This window comes from Genypterus blacodes, unplaced genomic scaffold (genome assembly GCF_046128005.1).
Source record: "Genypterus blacodes isolate CSIRO-AG114 ecotype Tasmania unplaced genomic scaffold, CSIRO-AGI_Gbla_v1 ptg000111l_1, whole genome shotgun sequence".
Lineage (NCBI taxonomy): Eukaryota > Metazoa > Chordata > Actinopteri > Ophidiiformes > Ophidiidae > Genypterus > Genypterus blacodes.
In genome coordinates this window covers 1,229,792-1,256,156 of record NW_027466915.1, presented here as the reverse complement: position 1 = coordinate 1,256,156, position 26,365 = coordinate 1,229,792, and the positions used below count along the sequence as shown (strand labels likewise).

The 26,365-nt window shown below is 40.0% G+C and overlaps 1 protein-coding gene and 1 non-coding gene across 2 annotated transcripts; both read right to left on the bottom strand.

The window, feature by feature from the left end:
* Positions 1–4,386: 4,386 nt before the first annotated feature.
* Positions 4,387–4,458, bottom strand: trnag-ucc (transfer RNA glycine (anticodon UCC)). Its single transcript has one exon. It is a non-coding gene; the product is annotated as a tRNA-Gly (tRNA).
* Positions 4,459–9,390: 4,932 nt separating this feature from the next.
* smfn (small fragment nuclease) lies at positions 9,391–12,682 on the bottom strand. Its single transcript, XM_076161294.1, has 7 exons — positions 12,350–12,682; positions 11,221–11,304; positions 11,065–11,142; positions 10,738–10,849; positions 10,547–10,655; positions 10,082–10,135; positions 9,391–9,889 (listed from the first exon to the last, which is right to left on the bottom strand). The coding sequence occupies exons 1-7, from the start codon at positions 12,653–12,655 to the stop codon at positions 9,772–9,774; spliced, it is 861 nt and encodes a 286-aa protein (XP_076017409.1). The 5' UTR covers positions 12,656–12,682; the 3' UTR covers positions 9,391–9,771.
* Positions 12,683–26,365: the final 13,683 nt, after the last annotated feature.

The following is a 26,365-nucleotide window of genomic DNA, read 5'->3' as shown; positions in this document are numbered from 1 at the left end:
GAGAAATAAGGGAGGTTGTATTATCACTACTTGTTGTTGTTAAACTTTTTAAGTAGACCCTGAGGTACAAGAGTGTCGGGTAGATTGGAATTGCAATGATGTCATAGGGTAAATACAGTTTTTACAGGATGATGTCAAGCAGAAATGTAGGCTAGTACAAATCGCATCATAGGTTGTGATAGAGAGAGAGAAGAGAGAAACAAAACAACACAACCCCGCCCTGGCCCGCCTGGGATGTAAAATAAAATGAAAAAATAAGAAAGAACTGTTCGGTGTTCTGGTAATCAGTCGCTGGTCTGGCATAGCCTGTTAATCTGTGAAGTAAGAGAGAAACGGTTGTCATCTCTTACTCAAGGCTTTCATTTTTCTGTCCATCATAAGTTCAACATTGAATGGAAAACTTTTAAAATTAAAGTGTGTGACATTTTTGAAAATTCTACATACATGCTATGGTTCATGAAGAGATGGGGTCTTTACAATCCTTAGGTTGAATGTTCAAATCTGTCTGGAAGGATCAGCAATTCTCACTGGTGGTTTATTTATTCTGTCTTTCTTTCAATCCATTAACCAATAAGGTAGTCAATGTTCTAAATTATTCATAAATGAACATATTACACAAATAAAACAGTAATTCACAAAAGTAGGTGCATAGTAATCGATTACCAAGTCCATCTTTGTCACATTGAGACAATATTCTCTGTGAGCTTCAAGGGGAAAAGTAATGAAAAATCTTTGAAATGTGAATCCTGATGGACAGAAACGTCAAAGTCTACACATACTGTGTAGAGATGATGCTTAACAAGACCACATACTGATCTGAATGAGTAGCACAGAGACAATGGACTATCATTAGTACGGAGAAGGGTTTGATTTCTACCAAAATTCCTTAGGGGCAATGTAAAGTACTCTACAAAAACCAAACACTGCAGTATGTCTGTTCTCCTTTAGGATTAAGACTGGAGGGAATTTGCATGTTAGATCAAAAACCATCTGACTGGCTTTGAGGTTTCTGCTGTGTCTATAACATCATGCATCAGTTGAACAATATCTGAAAACTCCAAAAACAATCCCGACATAAAAAATTGCATAAAAAAAAACTGTGAAGCACTTTGTTCAGAGCTGAAAAGAAAATGAAAGTTGAAGAAGAATTTATACATTGTATTAATTCATACATTATTGATGAGCTTTTTGTCTTCTGCATTTGATCCATCTTAACTGCCACACACACACAAAGCAGCACCCTAACCCATTTACATTAAACAACAGATTAACCAGCTGTAAAGTGTCTCCTTTTCTGCCTGTTTTGTTCTTCTTATGTGCTATGCAATACCTAAAGTTACAGACAAGGCTGTGTGGAAAAAGCGACGTGTGGCCTTTTTGTTCAAAGAGACGTTTCTGCACCACGTTAGTTGTACCATGTAATTCTGCTCATGTGTAATATTGTCATGTGTGTCATGTAGATAACAGTGAGAGAGATTACCACACTCTCACAATTGTCATGGTTATTTAGTATGTAACAAACAAAACATAAACTAACATTTGTGGACCTATAAAAATGTATGAATAGATTTGAAACACAAATAATGTAGGGGGAAGTTTTGCTGTACCTGTCCTTAGAAACCAAAACAATGGAATATCTGCCTTTTCAAAATAAACATTAACAACAATGATCTACGTCAGAAAGGAGATTTACAATTAAATGTTTTAACCTCTTTATTATTTAATGGAATTAACTGAATATTAACTGCTATCAATTTAATTCTAACCGTAGAACATTAATCAAAGCCGATGCAAAACGTCTCTAAGAAAACAATAATGTAACTGCTAATTTGGGCTGAATGACAAATGAAAAAGCTCTCTGTCGTATACAAAAACAAAAAAGGCGCTACAGCTTTAATTATAATAACACCACAGTTCCTCTGATGTAGTCTAAACAAAACATAAAAATGATTAAAACGTACTACAAAGGTGTTATTTACGGCAAGGCTGTTGTATTGGATTGCACTACAACATACAGGTCAGTATTCCTAACCCAGTGGGCAGCGAGTGTGTTCTTACCAGCATTGCACTTCAAGCAGGGTCACATTACTCATTGGGGTGTTTTACCTGAATTGGGCTTGAAGTGCTGGATGATGAAGCATGTTTCATGTGTTGCAACCTTTAGCAGTGACTTTTTCTATTCATGCTTTATAAATTGGACATCTGTCTTCCTCAAAACTCCATTTTTGAGCCTGTCAAAAACACTCCCACATTGAGGATTTGAGGAGCTTCTTCAGTGGATATAAGGCTTTGGTGTCAGAACTTGGAGAGCTACGCTTCCCATAAAAATGCTTCTCATCACTCGTTGGGCTCAAATCCCCAACCTTATTTTCTGCTCTCAGCAACTCTCAGCATTCTTCTGGCCAAACATTTCCTCAACAATGACAGCTGAACTTCATAACTGACCAATCATCCGAGCAACTAGTGTGCTGCTGTCTCACATGGCAGATGGAAGTCCACACTGGAAGCAACCGCTTTGGAGAAATAAATAATTCAGCAAGCCATACAAATGACATTCTTTTCATAGTGTTTGACATGACGGCTTTCCACAGGACACATTGGTTGTTTTTACTGATTTACACCCACTTTCTCACATTTATGTTGAGCAGTGGACATTTCAGAGGGGGAGGGGCATTACAGTGTCATTAACCAGGCCAGGCTCAGCATGCTTGAGATGGTGAGAGGACTATTTTTCTCAACATAAGCAGAAGAAGTAAACACACACAAAACGTGGTAACCACTGTATTCCCTTGTATTAACCAGGCTGTTGAGTGAGGTTTGACTTGTTGTTGTTGCTGTAGCACTGAAGTAGTCTGGTTTTTTTGTTCGGCTTAGATGCAAAATTAAGCCACGGCCCACTTCTTCTACTTCTGCTTGTTGTTATTTGCGGGCAGCATAAAAGATTCATCACATTACCAGCAGCTTCTGTCATCTAAGTTTGATCATTCTGGTGAGTTTTATTGAGAATCTGTATGAGGAACAATACAAGGACAGGATTGATTATTTTCTCCATCTTTACATCTTTAATGGAGAGAACTTGTTGCTTTGGTGTTACTGTACTCAGTGCTATAAGAGAAGACACTCTCACCATTTCAATCTGTTGACCAGCACACGTTTTCTCAGCATATCTTGTCTGCAATATCAATACTTATGCAGACAGAATTTATATTACAATGCTTAAGAGTATTGCTTTATTTTGATAATCAGGAAAATCTCCAAACATGAATGGGCTCATATCTGTCATGTAGGCAAGTTACAATTTATACCATGTGCCACAGGTTTTTAAATCAGGCTGCTTGACATCAAATGAGATTTATCAGCCCTGACCGATCAATATCCAGAGTTACGATGGTAGAGACCACCACTCCCTCAACCTTCTACAGTTTGCTGTAAATGAACATTGATCACCAACAGGAGCAAAACAGAATACTAACACGTTCCCAAAGCACAGTGAGGTTTGGGTACAACAATATCTTGAAGGCTTTTTCTGAGGAGTTGTCAGTGATCCCATCTCCCTGTGAAAGCCAGGCCTCCTCACTGAGCCAGTTTATAAATCAAAGCCGTACAGAAAATTAAAGCCAGGGAGCATTTTATGACTCAAAGAAAGATAAACACACCAGCAAATGGTTATTCTCTCCAGATGACACTTAACAATTATTTGCACTCTGTCTTCATTTAGGGCCATTTTCTGCCTAGTCCACCACCAATAATTCTTCCCTTTCCTGCCTCCTTCTCTCCACTCGGGCCTTGAGTTGATCAATACATCAATGGAAGTGTGTAGGAAAGCTGCTCACACTGACTGCAAGCCTGCCTGAAGTCCTGAAATGCTTTTTCAATGCAACCCTCTGATGAATATCTCATGCAGTCGCGGAAGTAAAATATTCAGCCCCAAAGCCGGTGCCAGCGTCTAGATACCAGAGTTCAAGGCCCCTTTAACCCGCTTTTCACCTCTATCATTAAATTGCAATATCAGTTTGTGGATATGATATATGGGTAATGGCATTTGATGATACCGATTGCATTTACACCTTTCATTCATAGCATTATCTGAATGCTGCCTGTCTTGTGATCAGGTTTCAGAAGAAGATGAAGAAGGAGAAGCAAATGCACTTTATCATCCCAGAGGGGAAATTCTGTTCCTCACTCAGTTGTTGTACAAATTCATGTATACAGGCTTGAAATACACATAAATGCAAACACAGCAGGACCCGTATAAATAATGACGGAGTGCTGCAGAGCGAGGCAGGTGCCCGGGAGGTGCTACCAGTCTACATTCCCTATCCTGTCCTCATGGGATTTGAACCCTTCGATTCCCAGCCAAGTCCCCTGCAGACTGAGCAAAACCTTTGCATTGGCCGGGAATCGAACCCGGGTCAACTGCTTGGAAGGCAGCTATGCTCACCACTATACCACCAATGCTGTGGACCAGTAGTACTAGCAGGCTTTTACATTTTGGGCACTGCCTGTTTGTTCTGTGGCTGGTTTTCATCCAATATAAATTGTTGTGTTCCTTCACAATGTGAATTGGGATTGCTTTATGGTCTCCTTGTGTTCTGTGAGCATTTGCCCCAAAGACCATAACCCAGGTCTTTCTTTCAAGGAACCTGGAAATCCCCTTAATCATTTGGTTTGTAATTTCTTTCAGTTAAAAGCTATCTTGTATAGTTTAGACCCATCAAAATCACTGGATCCGATAGGGCCGTTGGGTTCTTAAGGGTCAAGTCATTCAAGTCAGTGCAGCAAGGTTGTGAGAATGTCACGCTCGGTGCAGCGGCTCAATGAAGGCAATGAAACATTTACACTTACACTTAGAGACCGCGGCACCACCGGCTTTCCCTGTTAGGAGCTGAGTGGCCAACACTGTGTTACCCACTGACAGTCCAGGTGTGACGGATGATTGCCATGCTGTCAGACGGCGCTGTGTTGCTGAGATCGATGACAGCATGAGCGTTGATGGACAGCAGAGACAGGGAGAGACTCCCCTCCCTGTCTCTGCTGTTAAGCCTGACATCTGACATCCCGACCCCAAGACTTTGGAAACGACTGACTAAATCTGCACTTGATCATCTATTGTTTTCTTCCTCTCTTTTATTATTCCTGCCAGTGCTTGTATTGACTTTTGAAGTCCGACATAAATAAATGGTATTATTTTGAGTGTTAAACTGTCAGTGCAGATAAGACAATTGAATTATACCAATCTTTATTAGCAATGTAGCGAATGAAATTGCGCGTAAACTATGACCTGCAGTCATCATCATAGGCCAAACAACCATGCCAATAAATACAAAATATATGTGATTTATTGCAGATTTATGGGCTGATGGGTTTTGTTGCACTTCAATATCATTGTCCTGACTGATACTCACAGTAACACATGTTATGTTCCTTTTACAAATAAAAATACTATGAATTTATCTCATAATGTTTTATTGCCCTATAAAGTATCTGTTCCCCTGCTAAAGGATGTTTAATCTGAGTTTAAGTGGTTAAGAGTGGGTTTACGCTGCACTACATCCATGTTGGTGTTCTGGGACCTGGTGATGTGTCTCAGCAATGAGACAGTCTGCCAATCACAGCACACGTAAAGGCACATGCAGGAAAAAATCCCCCAACAAGTCATGAGGGCATTAAGACAAGAAACTGATTCACACAGCCATGACTTCTCAAGTCTGACAGGCTTTTTGTTTTATCATTTACTTGGGTCTAATAAGAGAAAACCCTACCTACGTTTATGTAAAGAAATCACTTTGAAGGAACAAAACATCCTTAATATCAGGAACAACAGGATGGGACATGTAAGGTCATGGGTTCAAACCCAGTTGAGAAACACTCTGTCCTCTCTATGTCAACAAACCTCCTGATTCTCAGCAACAGAATGAATTGGACACAGGCATAAAAGGAGAGGCGAGTGTTAGTGTTAAGTTCAGGCCCGACACAGGTGGGCAATCAGAAAAGGCCTTTGAGAAGGAGGCCTCAATGAAACAGCAACTTGTGGAGTAGGGGGGGGGGGGGGGGCAGAGAGAGAGAGAGAGAGAGAGAGAGAGAGAGAGAGAGAGAGAGAGAGAGAGAGAGAGAGAGAGAGAGAGAGATGTGTAAAAAGTATGATCCTTAGCTAAGACAACAGTCCTGCAGTAATGTTTTGTGCTGAATGCCATGAGCTAATTCATTATCCTCATGTGGTTACACACATATGCACCGATTCACACACACATCAAAAACATGCTGATTAGGAAGAACCTGCTGATGGCAACCTATTGTTTATCTGAGCGCAGGACATATGGCAGTTTGTCTCCTGATTCCCTCCATTACACCCAGCAGAGCCCGGTCCCTCCCCATAATCACTTGTCTTCATCTAAGTAATCAAATACTCCGAGCTGGGGCACAGATCTATCAAGAGCATCTCTGAGATGATCGGCCCGAGGCTGCACTGCAGAACATAAATCACATGCTTTTGTCTTTTGCTTGAGCCATATGTGGAATACACACGCAGATGACTGCATGCATCTGGCAAAATACACCTAATTACAGTTCAGTGTAGTGCATTCATTTACATAGTCGACATGGGGTTTGAAAGCTCTCTCAGAGCAGTGGGACGCTGGAAGGCTGTGAAAATTTCATCATAAGTGTTGCTGGAGAGAGTGTGATTGAACTCAGAGGTAAACAAATGATGCAATATAAAGGACAAATGTGTTTAGTGCAGAAACACAACACCCTAGTCATAAGCATGAAAAAGCAACGGAAACGCAGCCGATAATATGCATGAATAGAGTAATTACAAATAAGTATAAGACATTATAAGTATGGTACACATACAGTTTGATGGAGTAATAGGGTTTTTGATCAAGAGTATTGAGTCAACAACAAGAGATTCTCAGTATTCTGGCCCGAAAATGTGACACTAATACTACAGGGTCGGTTTCTCTTTGTACAGTTCCAAATTTGAAATTGGTAGTTGCACATCTGCGGTCTGCTCTCATATGATCTATTCTACAGTATGAATTCTAACACAGTTTACTGCAAGACCATAGACTTGGTTTTAACACAGCACAACAGAATAACATTGTTTTTCTTGAGATCTGGAGTAGAAGTTGTTTTCTTGAAAGTATACTTCTAGAAAGATAACATTGTTTCCTAACAGAAAGAAACGTTTTTCTCCAGAAATCTCAAAGAATCTCAAGAAACAGCTTCAGGTAGCCAACAACACCCTGTAGCCTACAGTCTGGCCAGATCAGATGGGGATCCTTGCTATTTCCCTCTTTTCCATTGAAACACATCCATCTATATCACCCTCTTCTTACAGAAAACACTTATATTCACAATTCACTTCAAAGATGCCCTCCGGACCAAAGGTTGTTTAATGTGCTACGCTAAATAATTTGCTAGTCATCAAGTAGTAATACCTGTCTGTCATCAGTGCAGGCTGCACTTAAAGTGGACAAATCAGTCAAGTTAAAGTGTTTGATGATGTCAGCTGCAGACGTTTCCACACAGGAGCCCAGAGTTTAGCCGTGTTACTATATAATGCAAGCAACCGTCTCAACCTGACTGTCAAAAGTTAAAAGTTTAGCTGCACATCAGGGGTCAGGAAATGTCCAGAGTGCTTTCACATCAATGTGTTGGACGCACACAGTCCAGATCAGAGCGCCGCCCATCCATCAACACATCCTGCCCCTGTCTTGGAGGCTGTGTTAGCAGAGGCTTTTCGCCCCCTCTCTTTCATGACCTGCCTTGTCAGATTAAGTCAAGTCTGGGAAGTTGAGATTGAGTGTGAGTGTGATGTCTCGCGAGCACGTGTGTGTGTGTGTGTGTGTGTGTGAAAACCTCAAATTGTTTTGTGAAAAAGAGAAAAATGGAGGATAGGATGAAGATAATTTGGGGTTAATCCATAAATAAATTGTAATATATGAACACACTATAACTACAGACACACAGTCACACGTGCACACACATCTGATTTAAGATGAAATAGAAGCAGAACCTCTGAAATCTAGTATCTTTAGCAAGTAGTATCTTTATTTTTAAATATAGTGGGTCTTTCTTTTTAGGAAGTATAAATCAAAGAGTCTCAAAATCTTAAACTTGATGTTTCAGTCAATTCAAACTAGTCTAGTTTGATTACTGTGGTGATTACTCTGGTGATTACTGTGTAAGTGTGCATGTGTAGCCAAAAATGACACATGATGTTACGCTTTGGTACTTAAATTAGTATATTGTGATGCTTTGAAGAAGCCGCTTAATGTATCATGATCCCTGGAATCATTCAAGGCACGGATCTAAATGTGATGCTGTCTAATGCACACCCTCACCCCTTCACTGATACACAAACACATTATACAACTGTACACAAATAGTTGTACACAAATAGCTACAAAGTGGCTTGAAATAACACAGCTCTGCATCTCCACCAGTGCAGCACAACTTCAGAAGTGCATTTCTGTGTCCATTGATTGGTTTATTTGTTTGTTGTTTGTAGGATTACTCAAATGCTCTGAAAAGGTTGCTTAGGTAGGTAAAATAGCAGCCCTGGCTTCCACTGGGGCATTAACATGTGCCTCCCGGTGCCCCGTTTCTTCCCACACGCTAAACATATGCAGGTTAGGTGAAATGGAAACTCTAAATTGCCTGTGGATATGGATGTGGGTCAGATGGAGTGTGAGAGTTTTCACCTCTGTGAACACTGGATTGGCTCCAGCTCCCAGCAACCCTGCACAGGATCAGCGTTTGTGGAGACTATTATAGACAAATGCTGGGGGAAATCGGACTTCTTCCAGCGCCTGAAACAGTGCACTAATCATTTTGAAGTAATCCAATCTGTGAAAGTTCATCTCAGTCAGCCAGGAAGGAAAATGTGTGGAAGGTGGAGGCTTCTTATAGGGAGAAGCTTTATCAATGAACACCAAAATGTCAGAATCAAACTTCACAGATGTTAGAGGGATGAACGGGTATGGAGCCAGAACTTTGGACTAACAGGGCTTTGGATGGATAAAAAGCCCAATTAAATCTTATTACTTTTGGCTTCATAGATCCAGTTTGGCATATTGGACTGTGCACAAATGGATGAAATGCTTTATGCACCATCAGTGACACATGGCTCAGACTGTAAGCCATTTAATCCTAAACCTTAGAGTTAAACTTCTGTCTAAGAGTATGATATAATTGCTATATCCAGTAATGTGGATGTAATTTACAGTGATTTGACTTCAAGGGCTTCACAGGAATGGCAAACAATTAATAAATAGCTCACCTTTCTGCTGTTAGATTGTGAAAACCATTGTAATGCTCACACTGCCCTCTAGTGGCTTTACATGAAAGTCTATGACTGAACTGTAAGACTGATAAAGACAACGCAGATGGATTTTGCCTGGGAGCACAAAGTTTAATTGGTTTCACTAAAACAAAACAATCCGGAAAATGTGAAGGTCAAGTCCCTGACACAAGTGACTTCAAGATGTCAACAAAATGAAATAAACACAAGATGTCAACAAAGTGACACACAACTGTCATTTATTTCCCATTTAAACTTTGAAAAAAAATGAGGTTTCCTTTAGACTTTGACACAAACTTGCTCCACACAATTGAATCTTAACATTTAACTTTTTTTTTAATTGTGATGAAAGAAAATGATTTTACCGAAGCTAATCCTAAACAGAAACTAAAAGACAAAGTCACAAATCGCCTGGCATTTAAACATGAACCTTATCCATGCAGATTCTGTTGGATTCACACTCTCACTCAGTTGCTGCTTCCGCCATTCACTACGATCTTGTGCTTCTTCTCTGTCGGGGCTTTAAAGACGTTTGCTCTGTAGAACTGCAACTCTCGAATGCTCTCCTGGATGTCGTCCAAGGCTCTGAAATGCAAAATGACTGTATTAGGAATGCATCAGGACCTGTTTCTGATGTTACCAGCGTTACGTGCATCTCACTTTATGTACATACTCTAACTAAATAGTGCTTCTGAGCCTCACAGGTGATTAAAGAATGCCATGCACAAGTGACACAAGGGAGTGTGTGTTGTTGCTCACTGCTTCATCAGCACTTACCTGTGGGAGGCTTTCTTCTGAGGGGCCATCTTGTAGTCTTGTGGAAACCACCGCCTAATGTGTTGATTTAACAAAAACAAACCTCATTAACCTCCTTCGGCATTACATGTCCATCTTACGCCCCTGCTACATTAAGGCGTGTGTCATCTTGTATTACACTTCAGCGGCTCATACTGCAGAACTGAACAGACTCTCTCCTCACTGAATTACAAAACAAAGTCAGTCGGTCTGTATTAAGTCTTATACTAAAGCGGGCGCATTTGCATTGTACACACAAAGTGGTAAATGGCACTAGAGATCATTAGTGTGGGCTGAGTAAATAACAAGGCTTTAAGGAGACGCGCCAGGAAAGCAGGGCTGAGCTGAATAGACGAGGAAAACATGGAATTACGATAGATTGGGTTTATTATAATTGTGAAAAGGTGAAAAGGAAAATTGGAAAAATACAAACGCTCGCTCACTTGCCTGCAAAGCTCCTTGATAGTGCTGACGTCGATGATCCTGTAGTGCAGGTGGTACATGAACTGCGGCATGTATTTGTCCAGGAACTTCTTGTCCGCGTGCACCGAGTTACCTGTGGGAAGAGAACAAAGATGACGGGGATGCAAAATCCAGCGTGACGCTGGAACTGCGACGTCACACACGTGTCCACTCACCGGCGAGGGGACACTGTCCGGGCGGGGTGTGCTGCCTGATGAAGGACAGGAACTCGTACTCGGCCTGTTGCAGGGTGATCTTGCTGTCCCGCACGGCCCGCGTCAGCCCTGACTGAGACACGGTTAGTTCATGAGTTAATCTGTACACACACTCACCTCTTTGACCCCAGACTGACAAAGACTAAAGGCCTGGATAGTTCAACAATGCAATGACATGGATAACTCAACAGGGATGATGATGATGATGAAGAGCATCCTTTATATTTTCTACTTTTTCCTCCCTTAGTGTCGATTTACGTCTTCCAAGCAGTGAGACATATAGCTTACCTTGCCATGGTGCTCTTTACACCAGTCTGACATTCCATCCAGCAGCTCGTCCGACTGGTTTATTATCAGGTTGGGCCCCTGCGATTCAAAAAAGAGACGAGTGTAACTCAAAATGCAAACGGCGGACAGAAGACGACTTTTCTTCTTTTATATTACCTCAGCCAAAACATTCAGCTCAGAGTCTGTGATGATGCACGCCATTTCAATGATCTCGTCCTTCTCAATGTCCAGCCCCGTCATCTGAAACACAGAGACACATTCATCATGATAACAAGGAAGTAGAAGAGCTTTGACATCATTTGGGAATAAATCGCACGGCTAAATTAAAGTGTGATGAACATGATAGTTCTCTTGTGAAGTTATCCTATAATGTGAAGGAACGGGACCTACAGAACATCATGGGAATTGGGGAAGCTATATTGATAGAGAGGTCATGATGGAGTCATTTATATGGAGGCATGGTAACACTGCATCACTGTTGTTTGGACGGGTGCCCTTCAAACTGCGCACTCACTCTTTCAGGGTGCAGGCCGATGTCCGGATACACATTACAGATGCTGCAAGTAGTATCCAACTAATTGCGTCTCCATATATTGTAGGGTTGGGAATTACCAGCAACCTCTCCATATTATATGTCTACTACATTTTTCTCGCAATACAATATGTATTTTATTCTATTTACCCTGTAGTGACTCATCAATTGCATGTATAGGTTTTAACTGTATGTGGGAACCGGAACTAATCAGGAATGCTAAGAAAGTAAAGGTAAATAAGGAAATAATGAAACATTTTGATTTGGGTTAAAATGCAAGGTCACTTCCGCGTGTACAGACCAGCACTGCCTCTGTTCATTGTAACTTTGGGTAATGTGCTTTATGTATCGATAAATTAAACGTTGACAAAAGTTCTCAAAACGTGCCACTAACTCAACTAAGACGGTTAAAAGTGAATTAGCTCGTCGATAGCTTTGACTCGTGAGATATGCCGTTACACTTACACTTACCGTTACAAAATAAAAGTCTTCATTTTTGAAAGGCATCCTGAGCTTCTCATTTGATGTAACGTTCACTTCCCTACGTATTTACACTCCCATTTACGTAGAAATGCCATCCATGACAATTATCCATACGTTCATTCCAACGCTTATACACTGAATACAAATCTAGCCGACACTCAGCAATATCTTCACCATCTCTGACGCTGACCAGGCTAGCTAGTCCATCGAAATCACACACACAGCGGCTTAACTACGTAGTTACGAGCCAATTTTAGCACCGTAGCTTACCTCCAGGTCCACCCACACCATCCTCTGGTGCATAGCGGCATCTGTGTTACCGGTGGACGACATTCTGCTCTGTCTGGTTACTTTACCGTCAAAAACCGACACGTGTTTTGATGCTAGGCGCGTCCCGGTGACAGACGCGAAGAACGGGTTGTTAGCGCGTTGAAACGGTGCGTTTGACTGTACAATACTGATGTATCGTGAGTAGCGCGCTGCCTTGTTGAGGTGGACGACGTGTTGTTTCCTCCTGCTTAGGAACTCCAAAGAGAGGAGTGCCCATGCTGTCGGGGTCCGCAAACACACCGGCATAGCGAGCCGCCTACCGAGCTCAACTGTCGTAAAAATAAAGTGTCATACATAAAGCACCCGCTAGAGGTCGCGCCTCAACAACTTTATTTATCAAATGATCGTGGATTCTGAGCTATTACAAACCAAAGAATATGAGCGTTAAGCCCCTCAGTATAAGAAGGTAGAATACAACAATGTGATGCACTGTATGTTCAAAGTATATGATTTGAGTTGTGTTTGACGGAGCAGCTAGAATAGTGTCATGGTGGTGGAAAAATCGTTTTATTTTGTTTTATTTATGGGTGTCTATGCCAACATTTTTCCAGGAATGTATAGTGGGAGTTGATCTACTTTGAGGTTATCTGATATGATGAGACACAATGAGTAATTTTTGTTGTAGGTGTAGAAATTGCTGGAAGAATGTGGTAAATATCTCTAAATATGAATTAAGTTTTGTTGTTGCCTTTGAATTGCGGCTCTGTTTCATGGTTGTAGTCAAATCAATTGTGATAATGTTTTATTCATACAAATATAGAACAGAACAGACATTTTTAGCTAATTTTCTACCATTTTAAAGAAGCATCTGTACCTCCGTATCTGGAGGGGCAGTTCTCTCTTCCGGCTGTAGATGGGGCCAAAACCATTTGAATGGTTGAACAGACAAAAGTGATGGATAAAAGCCCTTCAGCCTTCGCTTCTGTGTTTACTTTGGCATGTGGTATATCACACTGTAAGCTCTGTCATTTGTTAACGTCAAATAAAATATGAGTAAAATGATTTCCAAACAACAAAGAAAAAGACAGCATTGAATCGAGGGCTTTTAATTGTCCCTTTTCACAGATTTGCTCGTGGCAACTTGATGGACAGAAGAAAACATTTGCAATGACATGTAGAGGAAGATACGTCTGGCAATTAACGTTCTCATAAAACTCTGATTTTCAGATCCTGAGTGCCATAACATCGCCTTTGGTGTAACGTTAATTTGATGCAAATTAGACAGCACATCCCAAATCGGGACATGAGAGGCGACAATGTGAGACAACAAAACTAGATGCAAAAAAGGTTGTGACTAAGATGTCAGTTACGCTGTTAGTATTTTTGTTTATGTCTTGTTTTGAAACGTTGTGGCATTTTTGGAAAATCCTTGTCACAGTATTAGACATATAGTATAGTCTCTCCGTCAGACTTTAAGGCCTCTGATGCATCTCTCATAGTAAACTGATGAATCTCTTTACAGTTGTCAGCACTATCACTGCTTAGCAAGAGGATACATATATGACACACACACATATATGAGTTGACACAGATCACTGCCACAGGGTTCTGCTATTAGCGGAGTGAATGGTTGAATGAATTAATCAATAAATGAAGGCGCTAAGTACCTTTTCCAGATATACTAACCTTAAACAGTGTTCAAGGTTTGCTGTGTTCAGTTTTCATCCACTTCACATTATTTAGCAAGCTTTATACACACTCTTTCATCTTGCACATTTTTTGGCATAGAGAACTTTGAAATCAATATTTTATCTAATTTTTTTTCCCCCCTAAAAGAAGCCAAAGTGGTGTTGCACCATCTTTCAGCTCCAATAACATCCAGCATTTACAGCTGACTAGTTGCAGAATAGAAGATCAAATAACCTCTGGTCCATTACATGACAGAGTCCAAAAATCCTGGAGCTGTACAGCATGGGTCAAAGCTGCCATGACTTTCTATGTAAAACCAGCATGAAAGCAGCGGTGAGGAATTCATCTATACAGGCTATCTTCCAGTGTTGACATTCTGGAAAATTGACTTTGTTCAGGCTTGGCATTTATCACCTATGCTGTCTCGATGACTTCTCTTATCAAGTGACAGCACATGTTTCTCCTGCAGACCTGGAGTGCAGAATAAACATATGACTTTCAAGTTTCATGGAAAATGCTGTGCTGAGCTACTGGTGCTATGATGTGTCACATGCATGACATTTAATGAGGCTGGGCTGAAGGGAGGGAGATATTAGTGGGAGGATGTTACGTGTTTTTAATGGGTAGGGCTGGGGGTGAAGGGTCATGCCACGAAGGGTTCATGCCACTCCACCTTCCTGTTTGTACTACTACAACTAAAAGCAAAGGGTAAGATTAAATTGACTTCTGGTTTCCTGCCTGATTATTATGTTGCACCAAGACACTACAAAGGGGGTTAAATATGTGGGGGAAGAAGTTACAGGAGGTTTGAAAGAAACATTGGAGTGTGTCTGTTTGTTTGTTTGTTTGTGTGGAGTTGCAACGAGCATCATTCCTACAACCGGCCGTCACTCTCAGCAAGAGGCCACACCGTGATGGAAATGATGAGCTCCCCTTCACCTCTGAGAGGCAGCAGCTCCCTGCTAGGCTGATTTTGGCATGAACCAGGTCAGGATCAAAAGAATAAGCGAGTTGGCATCTACCTTCCTTAGCCTGTGTTCGCTCACTGTCTATATATACAGCCTTCTCCAGGGGGAAGAGAGCCAACAGTGTGAACGCTTTGATTGACGGTGATTAGGAAAGAACCCAAAGGGCGAGAAGGCGGCTTTGCTTTAGTCAGCACTAATTGACCTAACAGACCTGCGATAGATTATGCAATTTCAAATATACACCAGCATGTAAATGTAATTAGAGTAAGCCATCTATTCATGCATTTCCACACCTGGCGGACTGATACTGTACGAGTGCAGGTCAGGTCAGGTCCCTCAAATCATCATCCTTGAGTGCAAACTAAAGTGTATCAGTGGATCGATTTCAAAAAGTTGGTATTTTCCTTTTTATAACCGTCCACTGTCTTACCTCTTGCCATACACCTGTGTAGCCATCAGTCGGCAGTGCTGGCTTTGTATCCCCTCTGTCTCCCCTCTACAGGCAGTTTAAGGGGGAATACAGGGAGGCGAGTAAGGAAAAAAAATGATGAAACACAGAGTAACTCTCCTTAAGCATTTACAAGAGAAATATGCCTCTGGATATTAATCTTAGCTTCTTTTTTTTTAACACAGACAGTTTTGTGTGGTATGGTTAAAAAATGGCAAGCATCAAATCACTGAAGATGAAGAGTGACGCTTCTATTTAATATACGACAGTTAAATCTATTTATTTTCTAATCCTAATCAGTAATTTGCCCAGCAGTGTATCATTGCTTTCATTTGTTCATTCATGTCTCTGTAGAGAAATTGATTTTTGAACTATTCCGCTATTTATTTATTGGTTTGCTTATTTGCTCCTTTGTTTACTTATTGATTAAAAGCCTCTCTCACACACACACACACACACACTTTGTTTAGTCAAGCCTCCATTTAGCCTCCATCCGCTGCAGCCTTTACTTTTTAATTAACAGCTAACAAACTGAATGTCTGACCCTGTTGGAAAAGGATGCAAGCCTACAAACACTTTTTAAGAAGGGTACTGTTTGGCAAATCGTTCAACTTGATTGCCATCCTCGTGCGGTGATGCAGTTGTTGGTGTTGTGCATAATTAATGGTAGAACTAAGTATGCAGTTCTAACAAAAAGTAAAGAGATAACTGGGATGGGGTTGGAGATGTGTGTTTTTGAGCAAAATCAAACTGAGTGTTATACCATAAAAGTTGACTTCTTCTATGTCCTCTGCTGAAAAACATCACCTCGCCCCAAACATAGAGATGATCTATGCTCTATTCCATATCATGAAAACTAAATTCGAATTCTGTTGATTCTATTTTTCAAACTCTATAAACTGTTAAAGTAGAATAGTGACCAACCTCTAGTCCTCCTAGGCTTTTTCAGTAGTTTATGCTTGTACAGCTATAGATGCAATATTTGTCATCCATGTCTTGCTGGAGTCTAAACTATTCCCATCTTCTTTTAAAACGCCTATTGCCCAACTTTCCATTCACTTACCCCCCGATAGCTGCAGATTCATATTGAAAAAGATATTTCTCTGCAGAATGCCAGAATAAATGGTGTACATAAAATGAAATATAAATTCTAACTCAAAGGGTGCATCTAAGGTGCCTCAGTCTGCTTTCACAGCCTTGCACAGACCTGAAACAGCTATGAATAAGGTCACAAACAATCAAGTATCAATCAGTATATTGACTGTTTTGATTTTACCACATGCAATTCTTTAGTATTACACAATAATACCTGAAAAGGAATTCCATAGTCTTAAGATTGCATGCATGTACTCAATTACATATTCTTGTTTCACCCGACAGTCTGAGCACTGTTGACCCCCTGGTTGAACTCATTCTGTCACTTAGCATCAAACACAACATTTGTTTGCATTGAATGGCATTTTCGTCACAATTCAAGACTTCAGACTAAACCGCTGATCAAAATATAAACACACTGTTATTGTGAGGGTTTGCTTCTACTGAGGTTTCTTCCTATTTTCCTTATACATTAATGTTTTCTTGGGAGTTTTTGCTCGTCTTCCTGGAGATCTTTGGGCTGGAATCTCCTGATATTGGTCTATAAAGCCCTTGCCTTGCTGCACTCTTGAGTTCACTATGATAAAACATAGTGCATATAGGATTAACGGCACATTTTAGGATCAGTTACAGCTGGTTGGAATTATGTTGCATCTTTACAGGATTATTATCTTTATTTGGATTTCAATTCATCTTTCCAAAGCTTCAGTTGTGAACTACATTTGACTTCGAATTTTTCCTACTGTGGGAAATGAGTTGCTAAATGAACATAAATACACAAGAGAGCGAGTTATCAAAGCAGCTTTGAATCATCACGGCCCTACAACGGAGGTTAAACACGGCTATGGCGGCGCCTCAACATTAATTTCCCCTCAGGCTAATATACTGTAGGTTGTGTGCCGAGACATTTTAAACTGAGAGGTCTTGTAATAATTAGTTTTACAGCCATCAGTAAATGTAATGTTTCATCAAAACAGAGCATGTCGTAGTGTTTAACAACACCACAGAAACAGCTCTGACTTTCATGTTCCTAAGGTTGTGAATGAGCATCCGAAGACATGTGGGTATCAACATCACCGTAACTGATCGCCAGATGAAGGCAGCATTGAGCTGCGGAGTCGTCGCTGGAAATGAAGCTGCGTCCAATTACAGCAAGGCTTAATGAAGTCTATGAAAAGAGGTGGTTGCAAATGACTGTGTGAAATATAGATTTAGTAAGCAACACTGATAGAGACTTGTTTGCCAAACTCCAAATGAATATTGCAAATGGTTCAATTACAACACTTACACAGTCACGCTGCTGGGAAAGGAAGGAGTCTGGCTGTGTGGGGGGATGAACATTTTGTGTATGTTTCAGCTGATATTCTCAATTCATTGAAGGTGTTTGGTACCACCGCATGGGGTGACACAGTAAGTCTCCTAATTTAATCAATAAGGACTCATTAATTTTGGCAAAGAGACCCACCAGAGCGCTGCTGTCCAAAAGCAGTTTCATGGTTGGGTTGCAGTCTTGTAGTGCTCAGGGGAAGAGATATAACATTTATATATGCAGCAGCATTGGTTCACTAACTTTAAGCTTTCGTCCCCCTTAATATATTTCTCACCTTTCAATGATGATTAAATACACACTGTTTCTGGTGATGATGGTTGCTTATTTATTTGAGTGTGATAAAGTGTAGGTTACAAAACTAATACCCTATTGTCCAGAGCGAGAATACTTTTATGAGTGAGGACAAAACTCCCAGATCGTAGTCAAATCCGCTTGTGACCAACAGTGTAAATGTTAAGTCTGAGGTACTTTGGAATTACACCAAGTCTTGGTCAGTAGCTTGGTCCCATCCAAGCGTTTTGGCAATTATAAGCGGAAAATAGAAGAGATGCTTTTCTAGTCTGTGCAGATCTACAAGTCCCTGGAAGGCATTAAGCAATTGCCGATGCGAGCCCGAGAGGAGTCAGAAGCAGCAACAGTGCAACTCCTCCACATTCTGACTCCAGGCCTCTTTTCTTTAAGTAGCAGACACTCCTTGGATGTCGAGCATCATCTGCTTGTTTGGGTCCATATTGGCAGCATCACATTTCTTCTGCACTTTTGCATTTTCACTTCTCACTTGTTTTGGGACTATTGATTTTGGATGTCAGTCATCTCTGAGTTAAGCGTTCTTCTCATTTCTTCACCTAGACTCTGCTCCATTGTGCAGAATGTGAACCATGTCTCAAACTTTGCACTTTTTAGGAGTGTTTAAGAGAGTTTAAAGTTTAAAGGTTTGACTTTATTGATCCATATGGATTAATGATGATCGTCCTCCTACTCATCCTTTGCATTTGACTATTCAGGCAGCAGCTGTAGGTCCACAGTGCAGTGCCTTGGTCAAGGGCAATGGCAGGAGCATTAAACAAAAAGACGCAGTGGGGAAACTGGAGCTCCTGGAACACAAACCCTAAATCTGTGATATAAGTCAAACTAAAATAACAATATGAGTGGGACTGAAAAAATAAACTGAAGTCAAAATAATACACACTTAACCTGACTAAAATACAAAGGTGTTGCATTTAAATTGTTTCAAACTAAAAAGTTTGAGAAATAGGGAAACAGATGAAAGACTTATTTCACAATTGTCATGTACATTTATCATGCGATTTATTTTCTCTGTTCAAAAGATAAAAGGGAACCAACAAAGGGAAACAATAGAGTATATAGATAACAATAAAGAAGAATAAAAATGTGATATATTCTTTTGAAGGCAGGGGATTAAGAACAAGGTTTCATTTTTTGGTTGGCTCCTTTTTGTGTTTTTGACAAACTCAAAACAGGAAAATGAATTTTGATAGAATTGTAAAACAGATCTTATTAAAAGAAATAAACGAAAATAAGCAGCAGAGGAAAAAAATCTTTAAAAAAGAGGAAACCACATCTACAATGGTGTCCACGTTTAGTTGCTCAATATTTCGACTGCATGTTTCAAAGATTTGGAAATTACTTTAAATGCACAAATTAGGAAACAAGATTAACAAATTTGTTTGCAAACAGTTTGAGCAAACAAACTTGGCATCTTAACCAGTATATAAAGTTTTGCTTAAACTTCCAGTCTCAATTGTGGAACAAAGCAATCCAGTTTAGATTTCAATCCAATCATCTGTGGAGGAAATGGAGGGCACGACTCTGTAATCCATTCCCAGGTTAACTGAGGATTGAAATCTAAGGATACACTTGTCAGAGTAGTAAAGGTCAGTATCACCAGCAGGCTTCCCACTGGTTTCCATCTAGGACTCTCAACGATTAGATCCAACAAACTGAGTCACTCCTTTATTCTCAGAGCTGTTATTGTTCTAAGCACAGGGGCAAGAGGAAGGGAACTAAGAAGACATTGGCCGGTTTCGCTTATATGATAACGCTGTTCAGATATTCCTCTTGCTGGCTGTGCCTGAGTCTAACACATTTTACAAAACTGATGAGATCTTTTCATTGCATGTATTTATTCTCTTATTTATTCATTCATACATGCCATTATTTGTGCTTATCTGATATTATATTTTAAGGAAATAAGAGCACTTCCTGCAGTTTTGCCACATGGCAATGATAACTTGCAGACTGATAAAACAAAAAATGTCTTTCAACAACCTTCTCACAAAGCCCCCAAATCTAATCAAGGAAACAGACCTTCTTCCTAGACTATTTGACACCAGACAATAAAACTCTAACCGGAGAACCCTGCACCAGAGCCCAAAGACCTTCTTCAATCACTGTTCAATCAATCACATCTCGCCTGGTATGTCCATTCTGTTTACCCAGGATGTGACCACACAACCAAATGCTCTACTAAATCTCTCCTTTGTTGAAAGATTGGACCATTAACTTATGAGACGTAAGGTAATCAACAGGGGATGTAACAAACTCGACACCATACAAAGACCAAGTACAGGAGCATTTCAGCAGAGTAAGAAACAATAACACACACATACTATACGTACATCCACAGACACTGACAAGACGCTGCATTCTCCGCATGGATCTCTGAGAGGAAAGGGGACCCCTGAAACTGAAATATTTGTATTGTTTTACCTTTAAAAGTGTCTGCTTTATACTGTGTATCATTGTGTGTAAATGTGATCATCGTCTGACAAACATCTGAACGAAACCCTTATAGCAATCCATTATTGCAATATTATATTAACAAGATCCCCTCTTATGTCTTCAAATGAATGTTATGGGTCGATCTGGCACTTCATTTATTTCAGTTACAATAATAAATCTAGATCATGTTTGGTCAGTTAAAATGTCCCTAGCCAATCTAGTATTTCTTACAGGTCAAATGAGAGAAATTGAGACCAATACTTGAGTGAGGTCTTTCAGCGTGTTTCAATATGGTTCTGCAATGCTGCTCGATATGAGTGATCTAAATATCTGCTCCCTCCACTGAGTGTGACCAAGAGTGTAACCAGGAGTGTGAATGAACCATTATCCCTTCACTGAATGTGATCCTTTCATGCTGTTTGAAGCAGAAAATGATCTCTCCACTGTGCTTGATTTGCCTCTGATTAAGACAAGCACTAAAAAGTATAAAATTCCACTCCAGGAGACTGCTCCAACATCCATTTGTTCTATTCCAACCAAAGAGCTCAAGCTGACCACGTAATTCAGCAACAGAATGTCTCTCTGATTTGAGGAAATGACATTTCCATTTTGGAAAAAAGGAAGTTCCAAATGCAGGTCTTGTACACTCATTCAGGTAGAGGCAAAAATAGGTAAAATATATAGACGAGCTCTAACATTACTCCTGCAAGGCGTTAACAAATAGAAGACAACTGTCTGAACATCTTCCAAGGAAGTTCAAACTGCTATCGGTGTAAGGCAAGGCAAGGCAATTTTATTTATACAGCACATTTCAGCAGCAAGGCAATTCAAAGTGCTTTACAATAAAATACAATAAAATCATCAGAAAAAGAAAAGGATAGTTAGATACAAGAAAAACAGAAAAATGTAAAGAAAATTAAAACTAAAAAGGACACTTAGGTACAGTTGAAAACAAAAATGTAAAGAAAAAATAGAAAATGAAAATAGTTTCCCCCGTAGTTGTTTTAATAGTAAAGTAATAAATAAAAACATTACAAATAATTAAAAAAAATATATATGAAAAAAATAAAAATAAATGTTTTATATATATATATGTGTAATATATGTGTATATGTGTGTATATATATGTGTATATTTGTGTATATATATATATATATATATATATATATATATATATATATACATACACATATATAAACAGTTCAACCATTATAACATAACTAATTCCATTTGAAAGAGGCGATACTATTCATTTAACATGGTGGTGTGATTTTGTATTCCATTTCAGTTTCAAGCCATTCTTCAAAAGGCCATCACTCAATAGGAAACTAAATTGTAAATGGCAAAGAAAAGGATTTGTAAGTATTCATTTTCAGTGCTTTTATTTTTTGTGCGTCTTTTAGTGGACCTCCATTAAAGGCAGAGTTCTGTGGACCGCCTGTTTCATTGTTTTTCATGCTGCTCGTAGGTCACAAATGAAAACCTTTTTTTTTCTCTTCAAAAGGAAGAGACAGAGAACGGCTTTATATGTTCACCATTCCAGCGCATTGTTCACCTTAACAGTTCTCTTAACACTGCATCACCTGAGACATCTTGTTGTTGTACCTCAGTGGCATTCTGCGCATGAATGCACTCGGGAAATGTCAATGAGCACATTGTAAATTATCCACTGGCCCCATGGAGAAGTGTCTTATGTCGAGTCAATACTTTCTGTTGCTTAGTGCTGTCTCTTTGAAAGCCATAATTTATGTGGTACTGAAATCAGACATTTGTTGGTCCAAGGTCTTCTGGAGGAAAATAATTAAAAAAGCTGCTACCCATTCTCAAAATTGCCTCAATTTCCATTTGCCTAATTATCAGTTGTTCTCATAATTGATGGGCTTTTCTTTTTGGATTTCACATTATTCCTATGAGCGATTATTATTGTGTATTGAGTTTGGCTGTTGTATTCTGTTTGAATATATGACAGAGCTTTGTTTTGCAAGTCAAGTCTGCAATACAGTATAACTCTGTTAAGTCTTGACTGGAGACTCTCAAGCCAACACACCCAAGTCACAAGTGTAGTCTGACAAATCCTACATAAGGCCTTGCATTATTATTAATAAATGTACATATATCTTTCATGGTTTATATTATTATTCATCTAACGCAACCACTGGAACTGTCTCTGAGTCAAGCAACTTTAGCCAGGATGTCTGTGACAGGCAGGAGTGACAGGGAGACTCTGTGGTACCTTGTGAGAAGGTACCATCTGGCGTTCTGTGAAGAGACCCACGTCCTTGTGTGTCTGTGTGTGTGTGTGTGTGTGTGTGTGTGTGTGTGTGTGTGTGTGTGTATATAAAGACAGAGAGAGACGTCTTTTGTCCAATGTACCTGATTGACATTCCCCATGCTTGCAAGTGTGAAGAATAAAAGACTATGAAAGACTATGTGGGCCGCGAGTGCTTGTTAACAGAAATCCCACTACAAAAGTGAAGTAACATGTAAGTGCTCTCCATGGAAGAGTGTAAGCATTTGTTGATTACATCAAGTCGAGTCTCAAGCAAACAAATCTGTGACTCATGGCCAGGCTAGTCAAGTCAAAACAACTCCTCCTTTATGTTTTTCTTCTTTATTTTTGCACAATGGCATTAATGAATATGGGTTGTGGTCGTGAAGTGAGACGGTAAAATTCCATGACGTCAAGTAAAATCCAATCACTGTCTAAAATAGATAATGTAATAAATTGGTAAGCTCAGATATCAGGTTTCACGTCATCTGTTTCGTCCTCATATCTCAACAAAATAGAGATAGATCATTACCCCGTGACTAATGACACACTGCAGTCACACCATTATCAATGTTGTCGTGATAACATTACGTTATCAATTCTCTGTTGATAAAAAATAGCTTTTAAAGGGCACTTATTCTGCTTTTTGTTAGTCTTCCATCATGTTTATTGTCTAAACTGTCTTGCAAAAGTTGAAGTGGATGTCTACAGAAATATATTGTATAGACAAAACCATAGGTCCTGAACCGCCCTGAATCAATTTAAGAAGACTTTCACTTTCATAACATGTTTATTTCAACATCTAAATGATTTCATTTTACCTGCTGACACACGTTGTCAGACGCACCCACTAAGTATATAGATAGGAAACTAGTTTTTGGCAAGAGTCCATGTTTCCCCCATCCACAGCTGGGCACAGACAGGTGCGTTTCAGGAGGTCGCCTTTAAAGAGAAGATGCTAAGCGATGCTGCTCTATGACCTTGTGCTCAACAGTTAAGTAAGGGATAATGTAATGTCAGCCTGTGCTTAACATATCATCCTGTCTCGCGAAGATCAGCGTTCCATTATCAGGATCACCACTCAGTTTTGTCCACACAATAATCATTTAAATGCCGTGATTGACCAGAATTGAGCACTACAGTGAAGCATTTACTAATTAAGGGTAAATTATGACCCCACGGTAGAATTAGAGGTCTGTCTGTTCCCACTCAGTATGCATAATGGTGCTGTGGTGTGTTACTCTTTCAATTTTGTTCTTTATTTATTGTGAATTTGAGTATTTCAAAAGGTTGTATCCAAAGGTCAAAGGTTGTATCCTGTGTCCTATAGGCTCTTTTCATCAATACAGAGATTCCCTACACATGCCAGGACTCAGCCGTCAATAACTATTTGTTACAATGTTAACTTGATTGCAGATGCTGTAGCTGTTTCATGACAAGAGAACAGCTCTGACCTCAGTATTAGTGAGAGTGTCAAGGAAGGTTGAGATTCACTGCCAGCGTGTTTATTATAACCATGTGCCCACACACTCACAGAGGTCAATGTGAAACAATTAGCCATTTGTGTGAGCATATTCTTCCTCTTATATCGACCATGAATAGAGATCACACAGGTGAACAGCCTCTGGCAAGCCCAGTGGTCAGTCAGGGTAGTCAGTCAATTGTGTTTCTCAACAAACAACAGAATTCAATCGACAATCAGAGGGTCAAAAAGATATGTTCAACCTCTAGAGCTTTGGAAAAGAGATATGAATAGCCTGGAAATAATTATAATGTATACAGTTGTCAGACAAAGAAAGATGTGCTGCAGTGAATATGAATACATACAAATATTAGACAATCACAACTGGCTGAAAGTTAAACTTAAATGTGAGTTATAGAATTTGGTTCCAATCTTATTATCTTACCTACTTCTTGAGTTATTGTGTCATCTCATATAGACGATGTCTTCAAAATCACTACACACTGACCAGTGGATCAGTCTAATGGGCTCAGCACTCCTCAGACTTCACAGCTTGCGACTTGTTCCTGCAAGGCTTTGAAAGAAGCAGCGCTCGGCACTTAGAGCTGGCAGAGCTTGAGGAAAGGAACCTGCACAGCCTTGCGGTGAGATTGAGGAGCAGATGCTGGGAGGAGGAGGCCTGCATCTGATGGTGGCTGAACGTCATCAAAAAGTGGTTCAAAGATGGTTCTCAAACATAAGGTTCTTGTAGAAATTTGTTGTATTTCTTTTAGTGTGTAGCGGCTTTTGGAACACCCTTAAGCTTGAGGCTTGAGTCTTGGCTTGTCAGGCTTTACTTGGGACTTGGTGCGGGACTTGTGACTTGCAAAACAACCACCTCTGATACAAAGCCTCAGTCCTTCACAGCACTAGAGTTCCATGATTTGGTGTCAGTATCAAGATAACTAACATTGCCAATTAGAGCTTCAACATCAGCCGGCTAACCACTAGAGCATCACACACACACACACTATTTTTTTTCTGGAGACTTCTAAACTTAAACATGTAAAAGGCATAGTGTGATTAATTTCAATTTATACCAAGAGTTGTCAACAGTGGTGTTCACTTTCCTCACCTCTGTAGCTCTGCTGTACCAATAATGAGGCTGGTGTATTTAAAATTGCTCCCTTTGGAGGATTTTCACAGGATGGGCTTCTAAATGATCATTCACTGACACGTTTTCCACATGCGCTCCACCCACAGCATGTGTGAGATTAACAGCGGGAGAGATGCTGCTGGTAATGGAATGGGATGGAAAGGCTCGTTCAGTGGAACACAGGAGGGACGGATCGATGAAAGTCCATCATAACATCCCCTGCAAATACAGCACAAGTCATTGTGGAGGAAGGAACGTACATTGTGCTGCGGTCGAAACCAATATATGATAAGAGCTCATCAAAGTGTAACAAATAGGAAAGGGATGAAGAAGAAACAGCTACATACACTATGCTGCACGAATCATTCATCATGTACACTCATCAGCCTGGCAGATAGTGAGAATGTAATGAGATAAAGAGGCTTCCTTATTGTCTCATTACGCAGAAGATCAAAATCAGAAGAAGGGAATTTATTTCAGTAGCCCAGACTTGAATAAATTAACTTTGTGGAGCAAAGGGCAGGACGAAAGGGGGCTCTTAAAATTTATTTGGACATGGACCGCATGCTGCTTTCCCTGAAGGCTGCAAGCCGGAAATGTCATCTGTTGATTTCCCATGGCCCAGAGCCTGCCTTCAACCTTTCATTAATTAAAAGAAAAGCAAATATCATACACCACTAGGTTTCTACAGACGCGCAAGTCTACTGACTGGCTTTGCTGTGCTTTGTTCAAAAAAAAAAGAAAAAAAGAAAGAGAAAGACGTCATTCACTCAGGAGAGGCAATAATAGTGTTAGTGCAAGCTTTCAATGAAGTAAATGGATTGAATAGACACAGGGGTAGTGACAGTCATTTCAGCTATTTTGGACAGTGGTGTAAA

Bases quoted from the DNA above. Each gene is read 5' to 3' on its own strand.
- smfn (XM_076161294.1), bottom strand. From the start codon at position 12,655: ATGCCGGTGTGTTTGCGGACCCCGACAGCATGGGCACTCCTCTCTTTG. The intron at 11,305-12,349 runs GTAAGCTACGGT...TCTGTGTTTCAG, and splicing joins TGGTGTGGGTGGACCTGGAG to ATGACGGGGCTGGACATTGA. The intron at 11,143-11,220 runs GTAATATAAAAG...TTTGAATCGCAG, and splicing joins AGCTGAATGTTTTGGCTGAG to GGGCCCAACCTGATAATAAA.